A 12,209-nucleotide genomic window follows, 5' to 3' on the forward strand; every position below is an offset into this window, starting at 1 on the left:
TTACAGTGAGAATAAAGTCGAAGAGGAACCCTTGCACGACTTGCTGTACTCAGGCAGAGCGCATTTATGGGCCAGGTTGCAACTGAAGACCGAGGAGTGTTTAACGTGACAAAAATACTGGACTTAACTAAACCCAGTTCTGAAAACAGTGGCTAACATGAAATGAAGTAACTCCCAAGCTACTCTCCAATTTAGAAGGCAAGAGGAATACAGTCTGTGCGCCAGCCTACATGCCTTGGCAGGGATGGGAAAGCCAGCAGAGACTTCCAGAATGAAATAACGTCTCAGCTTGGCACAGTGGCAGCTGCGTTACCAGCTTCCACAGGGTTTGGTCATCCAGTTTAAACTGAGCTACAAATCTCCGACACATCCATATTTTTTCCCCTCTTAACACAAATGTAAAAATGAAACATGCAACAGTTCAAGATGAGGAGTCTTTTTTTTTTTTTTTTTTAAAGGAAAATGCCATAAAAGTTATTTAGAACTTAAATTATTAAGAACGACAAGATTTGTCAGAACTGATCAGCAAACAAAAAACCAACTCCCAAACCAAACAGAAAATCCCCACCTCGACACGAAATGGAAACAAACATCCTGAGCGTGCCCAGAAAAAGCAGAAACATCTGAGACAAAATCCTGAGCAGCATGGAAGCCTTAAAAAGGATTTTGGTTAACATGATTCTTTCTGGATCAAGTCAGCAGCAATGATGTTTAGAGAAGTGTCATGTGATTGCTTGAAACTTAAAAAGATGCATTAACTGGTGGAGAGTTTGATGGATAGAAATACTTAATATAATTCATATATCAAAGCTCATCCAGTTCTGCCGAGTTAAGAGTTCTCTAATGGGTTTCCAGGGGACTTGAATGAAACCCCAATTTGGTAATAAAAACACTGTGTAAAAGAATAACTGAACTAAGAAGTCTCCAAGTCTGCTAGGGATAGTCCATGAAGGATATATACACTTCATCAGCAAGGCAAGCCAAGTATTATCCTTCTTACCGTGGGCTATTTGTACTGTTAGAATTTTTTTCCCTTCACTCGTCTTCAGAGCTGCCACCCTCCCCCTCCAAGAGTATTAACGGCAGCGAAGAGCTTCGCTGCCCTCTCCTTTCCCCGCTGGAGTCAGTGTCTGTCCCGCAGCTGACTGCAAGAGCAACTTCCAGCCTTTTTCCGCTTTCTTTGGAAGATGAAAGAATAGTAAGAACTATACATGGCAGATGCTGATCACATTGTTTAATCCACACATCCTGGCAATAAAAACCTAGGAAGACAAGTACGTGCCATTGACCAAGTGTTCTGTGTCACATGGAAGTTTTCACGAGCAGAGTCCCTTCACTGACCCTGACGATTCTAGCATCTCTTCTCACAACCATGTTGCTGAAGAGACACTATTAACACTCTTCAACAGTCGGAATCTAACCTACAGACAGCCTAAAGATTTCCCCAGGTCATACAAGTGTGCAGCAGCAACAGTTAATTGTTTCTACATGTGCCAACTACTACCAAGCTGCTGGGCTGATCCCCGCTTCTCCTTATTTTTATTCTCAACAGAATACACACAAGCACAAGCAAGGGAAACAACATTGGTGTCTGGTAAGTGGGAAGGACCAGAAGCAGGCTAAAGGGAAAAGTAAATGGAGAATTAAACAGCTGAATAAGGTTTTCAATGCTGACAAAGAGCCACATGAAGCAGGGATGCCTTTCTTTTCAGTTCAGAGTATGGATACATTCCCTTATATAATAAGGTAATTTTTTTAAAAAAACTTATTTGACCATAATAGTAATTTCAATGGCAGTAAATTTCCACATCCAGATGTGCTGAGGAGACGTTTTTTCCTTGAGTGGTTTAATCCTCCTGCAGGCAAAGGATCGCAGTAACCTTGCCTGGCTGAGCTGCAGCCAGGCAGTGGTACTGGTTGACACAGCCCTGCTGCGGGGCAGCGGTGTCACCAGCAGTGAGAGTCACCACGGGCCCAGAAGGGAGGATTCTGTGTGAGAAACAAGGACAAGAAGAAAGAAAGAAATGTAGAGGGGAAACTACAAAATGCACAGCAGTGGCATAAGTCAGAAGACCTAAGTGTCGTCTTAGAAATGGAATTTTAAAGGAAGCCACTAATGTAACTGGAAAACATGTGCATGAGCCAGCAATGTGGAAGAATGGCATATGGGAAAGGGAATGAGCTGTCGAGTGGGTTTGTCAAGACACCTACACATACAGCAAACATTGCAGCGGGGCTGGACTGGAGAAGTGCAGGGGTGAGCGCAGAGTGAGGAGCGAGGTGCACCCTTCCTTCCAGTGCGTGCAGGAAAGATCCCCTGCTCGTGTGCCCTGCGGCAGCGGGGCACGCACCACTGCAGGTGCTGCAGGCCTGCACCGTGATACGGCCAAGGCCATCCTTGAAAGCTGCGGGTTGCCCTTGAGTGACAACAGAGATGCTGTGAATCAGCCCGAGTTGAAGAATCCGCGACCTGTGACTGCATTGCTCAGGCTGAAGGGCTTCGTTCCGTAGGAAGGGGGATTCTGAGAAGCAACTCCTGTGTGAAGTAACAGAGGAGAAAATAGTATCACAGGGTTACACACAGGGATGAATCACATCCCACTGCTAACCAGTTCGTCTCAGAATCCAGCAGAATCCTGAATAATAAGTTGCACCAAATGATTCTTAAGTCTCACACCTAACTCTGGCATTTTCTGGGACTCCTGAAGTTTACTGGAACAGACTCACTGTTGCTTTTGCATTTCTTGGCAATTCATTTTCTTTGTTTTGCTTTTAAAAATCTGCACAGTTTAACATTTCAAAGGGCTGCATGCAGATAGAATTACCATACGTATTGAAAGATTCCCAACCAACACCCACTATCAAAAGGAGGAGAATAAAATGCCTGTGGTTAATAACCCAGATACCTGCTGCTTCTGTAAAGAGCTTCACTTCTGGTCAACAACGTCTCCAGCTGACGATACGCAGCAATCACAGACGAGAAGGGAACTTGGTACGAAATCCTTTGGGGCACCCCAGCTCCCTGTGGACTGTTAAAAACACAGTCACAGAGGCACCTGTATGTCCTCTTTTACCCACGGACTAAACTCCTCAGCATTATCCAGCTTTGAAATCCACAAGATCACAGCGCTGTGATGGCAGATGTTCATTGCAAGCGGTCTTCTTTCATAACAACAAAAAAATCTGTATAGAACAGCTTTCCTTTTCCAACTGTAGTGAGTTATCCATCTGACCTCCATAGCTTATGTAGCCTTCCTTCTAGGAATTTAATTATGCAATTTCTGTACCTTGGTCCAGTAGCAGGACTTACATATTATTAAAAACCTCACATACAGATTTTCCCAGAATGGTTGTGATCTAACTGCAAGTATCAACACTAAGAGACAGATTCCTGCTTGCCTTCCAATTACAGATATGATCTTCCACGTGGGCCGTACCAAAACCCAACACACAGAGCAATTTTTACAGTTAACTGTAGGTTAGCCTTGCAGGTAAGGAGCTAAAATTGTGCAGAGTTGGTTGAAAGAATATTATCACCAGATATAATAACTGAAAGAAAGAATTCAGGGTTATCAGACACTTGTTAATAGTCATTAATGAACAAATAGTGATTTAACTATCAGTTGTCACAGTAAACTCCAGTACATGTGATGAAATCTTAGTTCTCAGGAATACACATCATTTTTCCAGCTATTTCCATCACTTCCCTGGGACGCCCTGTAGAGATTACAAACATCTGTGAGTCATTTTATCTAGCTGGTACCTTTCTGTACCACCCCCCACCCCACCCCCACCCAAGAGATACGAACTTCCACACCATTCTGCTTCCATACCCCCTTGCTTACCTTTGCATTCCCTGTCTTTTCAGCTTGCTTTCCTCAACACCTGCAGAAAACACCCTATTCCTGTGCAACGTCCACCACACCCACCATCATTGCTTCCAAAAGGAACATGCAATTACTCCTGATCTCACAGGCTTGAACTCACAAGACAGACTCTTTGGATTAAGAAACACCTTTTACCATCTGATGCACACAGTGGCTTTATGTGTAACTAGAAGACACTGTGGTGGTGAAGGATTCAAAGCAGCTCACGGCCAGCGGAATCCCTAAGCACAGCCAGTCAACATACAAGTTCTCACCCCAAAAACGGGAATTGTTACACATATGGTAGGAACTAACACAGCTACAGGCATCCCTGTACCTTTCAGGCATCCCTGTACCTTTCAGACATTAAAGTGGAAGTCATCTTTCATAAATGTGGCTGTGTTCAGCTGTCCGTACACACACAGCGCCTGCTTCCTATTATTGTCCATCCTAAACGTTGGTCTCCTGCATGTCCCAGCAGCACCTTCAAGTGTTTTGAATACAGCCTTGCTTTGGGGTTCAGCAGCAGCCGAAGATTGTGAGCTGCTACCCAGCGAGCTGCCAGAACTTCATGCTTGGGAGCAGCTCTTGGAGCCGTACTTCAGTCTCTCTGTGAAGAATGAACGCAGATTGTAACAATCACTGCTGCGTGCAAAATGCTGTGACAAAAGAGACATCTCGCAGTACAGCTACGGCTACGCTCTTCTCCCGCTTGCCAGGAGCAACTTGCTATCTTACCTCAGGAACGACTACAGCCTTCTACTGTAGAAGAAGCTTCTTTTTTTTATTTTTTGTAGCTACCTTTTTTGTTTGGTTGGTTTTTCTGAAGCCAGATAAGGCAGAAGATAAGCAAGTCCTCAGCTGGGAAAAGCCATGTCTGCATTCTCTTTGCTTCTTTAGGAAAATCAATTCCCTTAAAAGCATATGCTTGAGGAAGGAGATTAACAGGTAACCTTCCTTCTCATAGTTGCATTTCAGCCCGCAAAAAGCATTTTTAATAGAAAAATGAAGAATTGCTACCCAAACCCCTTTTCTCCCAAAACAAAACACTGCTCTCTAGTGGAAGATGATGATACGATCTAACTTCACTTGAAGGAACGTTTTAAAATTTTCGTTTTACTAGTTACAGGAAACCTTAATTCATTTTCACAAGCACTGACACACAAGAGTCAAAGGGCTTGTTTTATTTCAGCCTTTCAGGTTTTCCTGTGAGGTTTTGGAATTTATTCCTCAAGATAAATTTGCTACGCATTGGTATCAATGCTGTAATCACATCCAAATAACCTGCCAAATATCTGTGCATTAAAATATTAACTATTTTCTCATTTGATCCCTTTTAGTTTTTCTGTTCTTGGATAATTTAAAAACCACAGCCCAATTTTTCATATTTTCTTATGCTTTTTCCACGTATTTAATGACTGACAGACTTTTCTAGGTCCAAGTACACAGCTTTAGCTAATCATGTTGAAGGTACAACATTTGTCAGTGACATTTATGGAAGAATTTAGGCAAACATGCGGATACTATGAAAATCTTCATCCTGTTGGCTGTGGGTTTCTGAAGACATTCCTGTCTGCAAGCATAGTGATACAAAATTAAGGAATTACCTGTTGCAATAGTTCCTTCAGCTTACACAGAAACTGTAACAAATGATCAAACATTAAGGAGTATTCGTCCTGAAGAAAGCAAATTTTATCCTGCTTGTAGTTAATTTATATGATATAGCGTTCATTTGCTTGCCTTTTTTTTTTTTTTTTTAATTTTAAAAGCATAAAACAAAAAAAGGAATAGCCCTCCATACTAAATCTCTTCAAGTTATGGACCAAAGCAGCACATCTCTACATTTATTTCCAGCTTCCCATATTCTTAACAGGAAACGTATACAGCATGTGCTTCTGTTTTCTTACCTCTCTGCAGACGAGAGATGTGTAAAGTAGTTTCCCGATAAATATACTATAATAAAATACTTTATTACTTTTTTTTAATGACATGTCTTAAAAAAAAAAAATTGCTCTCTGTTTATTGGTTTGCCAATTAATTTTAACTACAATTTTTGCCTGCATAATACTTCCACCTTAAGTACTCTTCCCATACTATGGGGAGAGAAGAGTAATTTGCCAACGGATACAGGTTAAGCAGTCACAGATTGCTGATTAGCATAAACCACACAGGTAAAAACTACAATCCTGTCAGGTCTATACCTAGTCTTCTATCAAAATCACGTAGGCTACACACACTGTACAATAGGAATACACAGGCTTGCAAAAGCACTCCAGCTTACACGCAGGCAGCAGCAGCAGGCGCTGCGCACCCGACGCAGCTCCACCACCAACGGCTGCAGCCCCTGGACGTGTGCTCGTCTTCCCTGAATGCTCTCCTAGCTGCATCCTGCATCCATACAGCTGCCACAGAAACGTACCGCACAGCCAATACCCACCCCTTCCGCAAGAGCCTCAGGAAGCAGTTTTACTTAGCTTCTCCATTTGATTTCTTCATTGTCCTTTTCCACCTCTGCTCGCGTTCTGCCCTGTTCCCACGGCTGAGGAGGTGTTGCCCCCACCGCTGAGCTCAGCCGCTCCCTTGCTACGAACAGCGCGGTCAGCAGATACTGCAGCCTTCCACCTACGGCCAGGTCTCCAGGCTGCTCCTTGGAGTTGTCACCAGATGAGCAGGTCATTTTCTGTGCTCCAAAGGTGGGGTGTCATTTGCTTGTTTTTCAGGGCAAAAGAGAGACATAGAGAAGCTCCCTCCATCCCTAAGTATCTACTGAAGCATTTTTAGAAATAATAATTCAGCTACTCCTATTGTTAGACAGAAACAGTGGAGATGGAAGGGGTTTTTTTTACCCACTCCACAAAAATCCCAAACTACCAACCTTGAAAGAATACAGACAATCTATCTGCTTTGCCATTTACTTGAGATTAAGACAAAACCGTTCGCAAGTTTTAGTAAAGTAGTATTATCAGGAGATGCCACTGAGGAAAAAAAAAGTAAATCAAGGTCAGTTTATAAACACTAACTTATCAAGTAGTTTCTAAGCCTGACAATTACAAAAAAGGTTACATTTGTTTTAGAACAGATAAAAAACATGGAGAACACTACAGATCAGTATAGGGATATTTATAAATAACTACATGATTTTTGGTAGCCAATTGCTGCTTCCTTAAAGCCACGCCATCAGCAGCGCTGACAGGGATCCGGGTACCACGGCAGGCTGCCCTGGCAGCTGGCCCTGCTGCCTCCTGCACCCCTGGCTGCGCAGCTCATACTTGAGATTCCTCAGCCACCCTCGGCTGCTAAGCTCAACGCCTCGGTTCTGCGGGAGCCGGACAACTCTTACAATTTTCAGGGCATCTGGTGATCAAATTAGAATGGTAGTACCTAATTGCTAAAAGCTTTAGTCATTAGGCTATGGGAACAACTAGCTTCACAAGTGGTTTTACTGTAGGAAGTCCCCAAACAATTCTGAGACATCATAAATGTATCAGTGATGCTTTGCTACACAGACATGTGGTAGTCAGGGATGTTCTGTTCTAGGGCTTCCACTGTTATCTAATCTAATATCTTCAGAAATGATTTTTTTCTTGAAAATTTGACATTTAACTTGATATTTAATTTCAATTAGCACATGTATTAGAAAGTAGAGGAAAATGTACAAAACTATTTTTTAAAAATGAAACCTGATTAAAGCTAAGACAATTACTAGAAATGTAAATTTTAAGCAATATCCCAAAATGTCTTTCACCATTAAAAATGACCCTTAAAAGAAGATGCTTATGAGTGAAATCCAACAGCTAATTTGCTACTGACTGTACAGAAAGCCCAAACAATAATTACTAATTCAGAACGCTTTTGTAAACCATCTATTTTTGGCTGAAAAACTTAGGAAGCACATAGCCTGCTTGGAGGGTAAGAGGCTTACAAAAAATACAAACACAAGATAGGTTTTCTATTACATATTCATTTTGGTTGTAAATACCTCAGATTTAAGCTCAAGAATTCTGAACTGTCTCAATAACTCAGCAAATGAGGGAGACTGAAGTTAAGTCATTCATAAATTAAATACGCACAAATATAATGCATCAAGAAACAAACACAAGGTCAACATTTTCTTTATCTCTGCCTCTCTTTATTGTGGTATTAAAGACAACGGCAACAGATGTGATTTACTGAACACTTTTAACACGTACAAGAGTTAAACCCACCATTTAAATACCATTTCGCTAAATTTACAAAATAAAAATCCCCCCGAAACAACTCCACCCTACCCCCAAAAAAAGAGGTGGTTACTCGTTCCAGTACAAACCCCACTCATTTACATCTTCAGAAATATCTTTATGCACAAAAATGCCAAGCACTTCAGTAGGATTTCCCATGATAAAATGAAGTCATTATCCACAGGAAAGGTTTACGGGCTTTCACTCCATTTGGCCCCTTACATGTTTTAAAAGGAAGAGCTAGACTTTTATACTTACAAATCTGTAGATGGCAATCTCACTGAGATAACAGAAAAATTTAGTTTATTCTGAAATTTCTACTGTTAAAAAAGAGATAGTGAAATATATATGGCTTTTAGAGCAGATACCAAACATATTACATTCTCAGTCTTTACCCTGCCAAAATCTAGGCAGAGTTACACCTTAGTATCACACCGAAAATACAAAATAATTTCACAACAGCCATGCTGAATTGTACATCAGGTCTTCTCTGCATGAAGAATGATTTAAAAAATAAACACAGTGGCACTTCAAGACTTAACAGATTTAACTACATTCTCCAAATGTAGCCTTACACTTTTTTTTTTTTTGTTTGCTACATGAAGACAAACAGCAGCACCAACTTGCTCACTTTCAAATGCTGGATCATTCAGCAGCCTACTTCAATTTTACGAGTGCACAACTTCAGCTCTCCTCTCTCTCTCTTTCGTTTCTCTCCAGCCTTGACCCATGTTACGAGCACACTGAATATCCAAAGACAGCTGACAAAAAAACACTAAGATACTTCCCTTCCATAGCACCACGGTAAACTTAAATAAACTACACTAAAATAATTTAGAATCTATTTTCATTCTGAAAACTGCTCTAGTGGGCTAAAGATGAAAATACTTTCATGGATTGCCATGAAATAATTTGAAAACAGCTTCCCTTTCTATTTCTACTTTATATATTAAAAAAAAAAACTAGGTTGTTCAGACTATCCTGCTCAATTATGAAACACTCCCAAAACTAAAGCTGCTGTAAATTACAGATTCCAGCAGTTTAATAGCTGCTATAATCTAAGAAGCTATTCATAATTTCTAATGTTCTTATAACAGTCTTCTCAGAATTTAATAGCAGCTTTACAACATGCACCTTCTTGCAGGTACAACCCAAATCAGAATCCTGGGAAGGAAAACTATTTACCAGATAGTAACTTGGGATAAAACAATTTAAAAAAAAAACCAAACAACACAAACCACAAGCAAAGAGCAACTATTTCAAACACTTTCAACAGCACTCCTGAAGTTTTAACTCAGTATGAATTAATCAGACTCAGTTCTAGCCTTCTGAAGTTCCTGTTCTTAACAGCTGCAGCTCCTGTTGAAAGGCCATTTCCAAATGCACTCCGCAACTTCTCAGAACTCTCTTGCAATTTTGGGTTTTTTAATCAAGTCTGAATACACTTGTCTAATACTGAGTTAATAACTTCCACCATTAACACAAAGATCTAGTTCTAGCACACGAAAAATAAAATTGTACCCGGCAAAATCCACTTCAACTGTATTTCCTCTCTGGTGCAGAGAAGCCTCCCCTTTCAGGGTCTGCACTAACAAGTGGTAAACGACTGAACAATTCTTTTGATGGTATTTGGCTTATCAATTCACAGTTATTAAGACACATAGAACAGATAATACAAATTTCTTAATTTAAGTGATGTTTCCTTGCCGTTTCTTGTTTTGCTATCTCGTATCACGTCCAAGTGCTATGTAACAATGGGAATATGAAATTCATTATCATCAAATATCAGAGGCCTCCTAGGAGGGGTTGATTCTTTGTCTGCTTTGTGCAATAGTTTAAAAAGTCCTGTTCCAATATTCATCGGAATTCCCATGATGATGCACTCGGAAACACCTAGGAAAAAAACCCAACATATTGACAATCTGAAGAGCAAGGATTTACAAAACTATTTCACTTGCCCCTTCTGTATGCCTTGCCTATCAGATCTCCAGGAACCTCGCATGGAAAAACCAAGATCTCCTCACTAGGTGAGAAAGTCACTCCTTAACCCCCTGGGGTTCTCCCAGAACCTGCCCCCCTCTACACAGGGGGAGAAACACAACCAATTTTGAACTATTTTTGTACATGTTATGGTCATGAGATCAGTATTTTATATTATTTGAATTCTCAAAATGAAAAACATTCAGCCTAACCAAAAGACCTTCTCTAGCAACAAGAGCGCTTTGGGTGGTTTGGTTTTGGTGAAGACACACTCTACTCGGTGCCAACAGCCGAGGATGAAAGGCACAGTTACTGCGTGTTCATTCTCTGGGTGCTAAGACTTGTGTCAAACCTGGCCAAGTCCCCTTGAAACCCCCGCAGCTCCCCAGGGACAGAGGCAACCGTTGCTCCACCAGTGGCGCTTTGTGCATTTCACCATTTTTTTGTTTGGAATTTTAAGGTTTAGTCTGTCCCAACTATTTTTGATAGCTACAGCATTTTCACAGCAACACGCTGACATGTTTATATTCCAGATCTACTGAGGTATACAGCTTTTCCAAAGAACATCCCACATTAAAAGCAAGCTATCAGAAACCAGAGGGTTTTTCCTCTGCATACTGCTATGATCCAAATGACACTCATGCATTCTCAGGAGTATCAGAGTTATCATCCTTCACATACTTGTTTAAGAAAATAATAATAAACAGCTGTACCTTTGACTGCATAAAAAATGAAAATAAATTTGCTCAACATTCTGGCAAGATTCGATTGATAATTTAAGATGAATATTATTAATGAATGAATGAAGAATATGAATGAAGATTTTTTATTTTTGCTCTTAGACCGCTGCTGCATTTCTGCTGCATATTCGCCAACATTATGCACTTAAAAATCTTGTGCAAAGTAGAAGTCTTAGAAGTTGCTGTATATTTAGGTCCACTATTTCGTATAGCCGCTATAGCATGCACGTTACAACGGATAAAGGAAATACCTTTCTAACATGTAGCAGATTAAAACTTACCTAGTTTTGCACAATAGCCTTTCAACCTGAGCCAGCCACTAAACCATGGAAACTACATTTGGATTTTGGGAATCCTTCTTCCTTGGCAAGCCTTCCATGTAAACACCCAGAAGCCTTCCCCTCACCTCCCTTTTGCCTCACGGGCAATGTACTAGTTCACAGCATCTGACAACAGTCACGTATAGCAGGAAACACGCAGACAGAACATGCCACTAACAACCAAGTGGATGTTATATATCGGCTCAGACTAATGTATACTAGAAGCCAACAACAATCATATTGGATGGGTGAAGATGTTGTTGATGGCAGAAGAACTGCCAGGACAGCACACACTGCTCTAATGACCACCCAAGCCCCCTCCAGTGCAGGGTCTCGTAACAGCACCGGTTATAAACTATTACAGATCTAAGCATCTGGCTGACAGCTATGAACTGCTGCTCTCACTTCCAGCTGGAAAGAAACCAGGCGGAGATGAAGCCAGTCATACTGCTCTTACTGCAGAGCTTATTTTTGACATTTCCCTTCCAGACCACCTCCTCAGCAATGAATGTCACAGCAGTGAGCTGTAGCTCTGGGGTCCTACTCACAAGTTAGACATGAGAGCGCTGTTGGCTGCTTTTTGGGAAGCGGATGGAAAGGCAAATGGACTGTATCTCTAAGCAGTATCTTGCCGACTACTGCTGACGCTGCTTCCAGCATCCACTGGATGCTGCTGGTACTGGATGTATTTCTCTGGTCTAGTTGCAACCCGCTGTGCCTACTGAAAGGTGAGAGCAGCAATTCTTAAAAGAAAATGCTTGTTTATGTAGGCAAAGCACAAATCAGCGGTTCCCCATTTTCTGGGGCGGGGGGGGGGGGGGGGGGGGGGGGAGGGGAAGCATCTTTCAAAACAAAAGTGATTCAAAGGCCACATGGTCTAATAACTACACATTCAGGAGAAGCACTGATTTGAGATGCCATTCAGTACAGCACCTACAATTTGATTTTGGGTACATACTCATTTCTCTTGGCAACATTTATAACTTTTTCCTGCTCTGAAGATGCAAGCCCATGAGTGTGTAAGAGTCTTAACAGTAATTCTAAGAGATAGCTAGCGATGGCTGGGTCAGGCAGCTGCACCGCACT

At 41.3% G+C, this 12,209-nt stretch overlaps 1 protein-coding gene across 7 annotated transcripts in view; it reads right to left on the reverse strand.

The window, feature by feature from the left end:
* Positions 1–420: 420 nt before the first annotated feature.
* Positions 421–12,209, reverse strand: part of POLR3A (RNA polymerase III subunit A) — a 48,804-nt gene continuing 37,015 nt past the window's right edge. For 3 of the 7 annotated variants that reach the window (XM_037401437.1, XM_037401436.1, XM_037401440.1), the window contains one exon: positions 7,974–9,976. In XM_037401437.1, the coding sequence (XP_037257334.1) occupies positions 9,828–9,976 (149 nt within the window). In that variant the 3' untranslated portion in view covers positions 7,974–9,827. Of the gene's footprint in view, positions 6,575–7,973; positions 9,977–12,209 lie in introns of those variants that run through there. The other 4 variants (XR_005106356.1, XR_005106355.1, XR_005106357.1 and 1 more) reach the window with 4 other exon arrangements.

Source organism: Falco rusticolus, chromosome 9 (genome assembly GCF_015220075.1).
Source record: "Falco rusticolus isolate bFalRus1 chromosome 9, bFalRus1.pri, whole genome shotgun sequence".
Taxonomy (NCBI): Eukaryota; Metazoa; Chordata; class Aves; order Falconiformes; family Falconidae; genus Falco; species Falco rusticolus.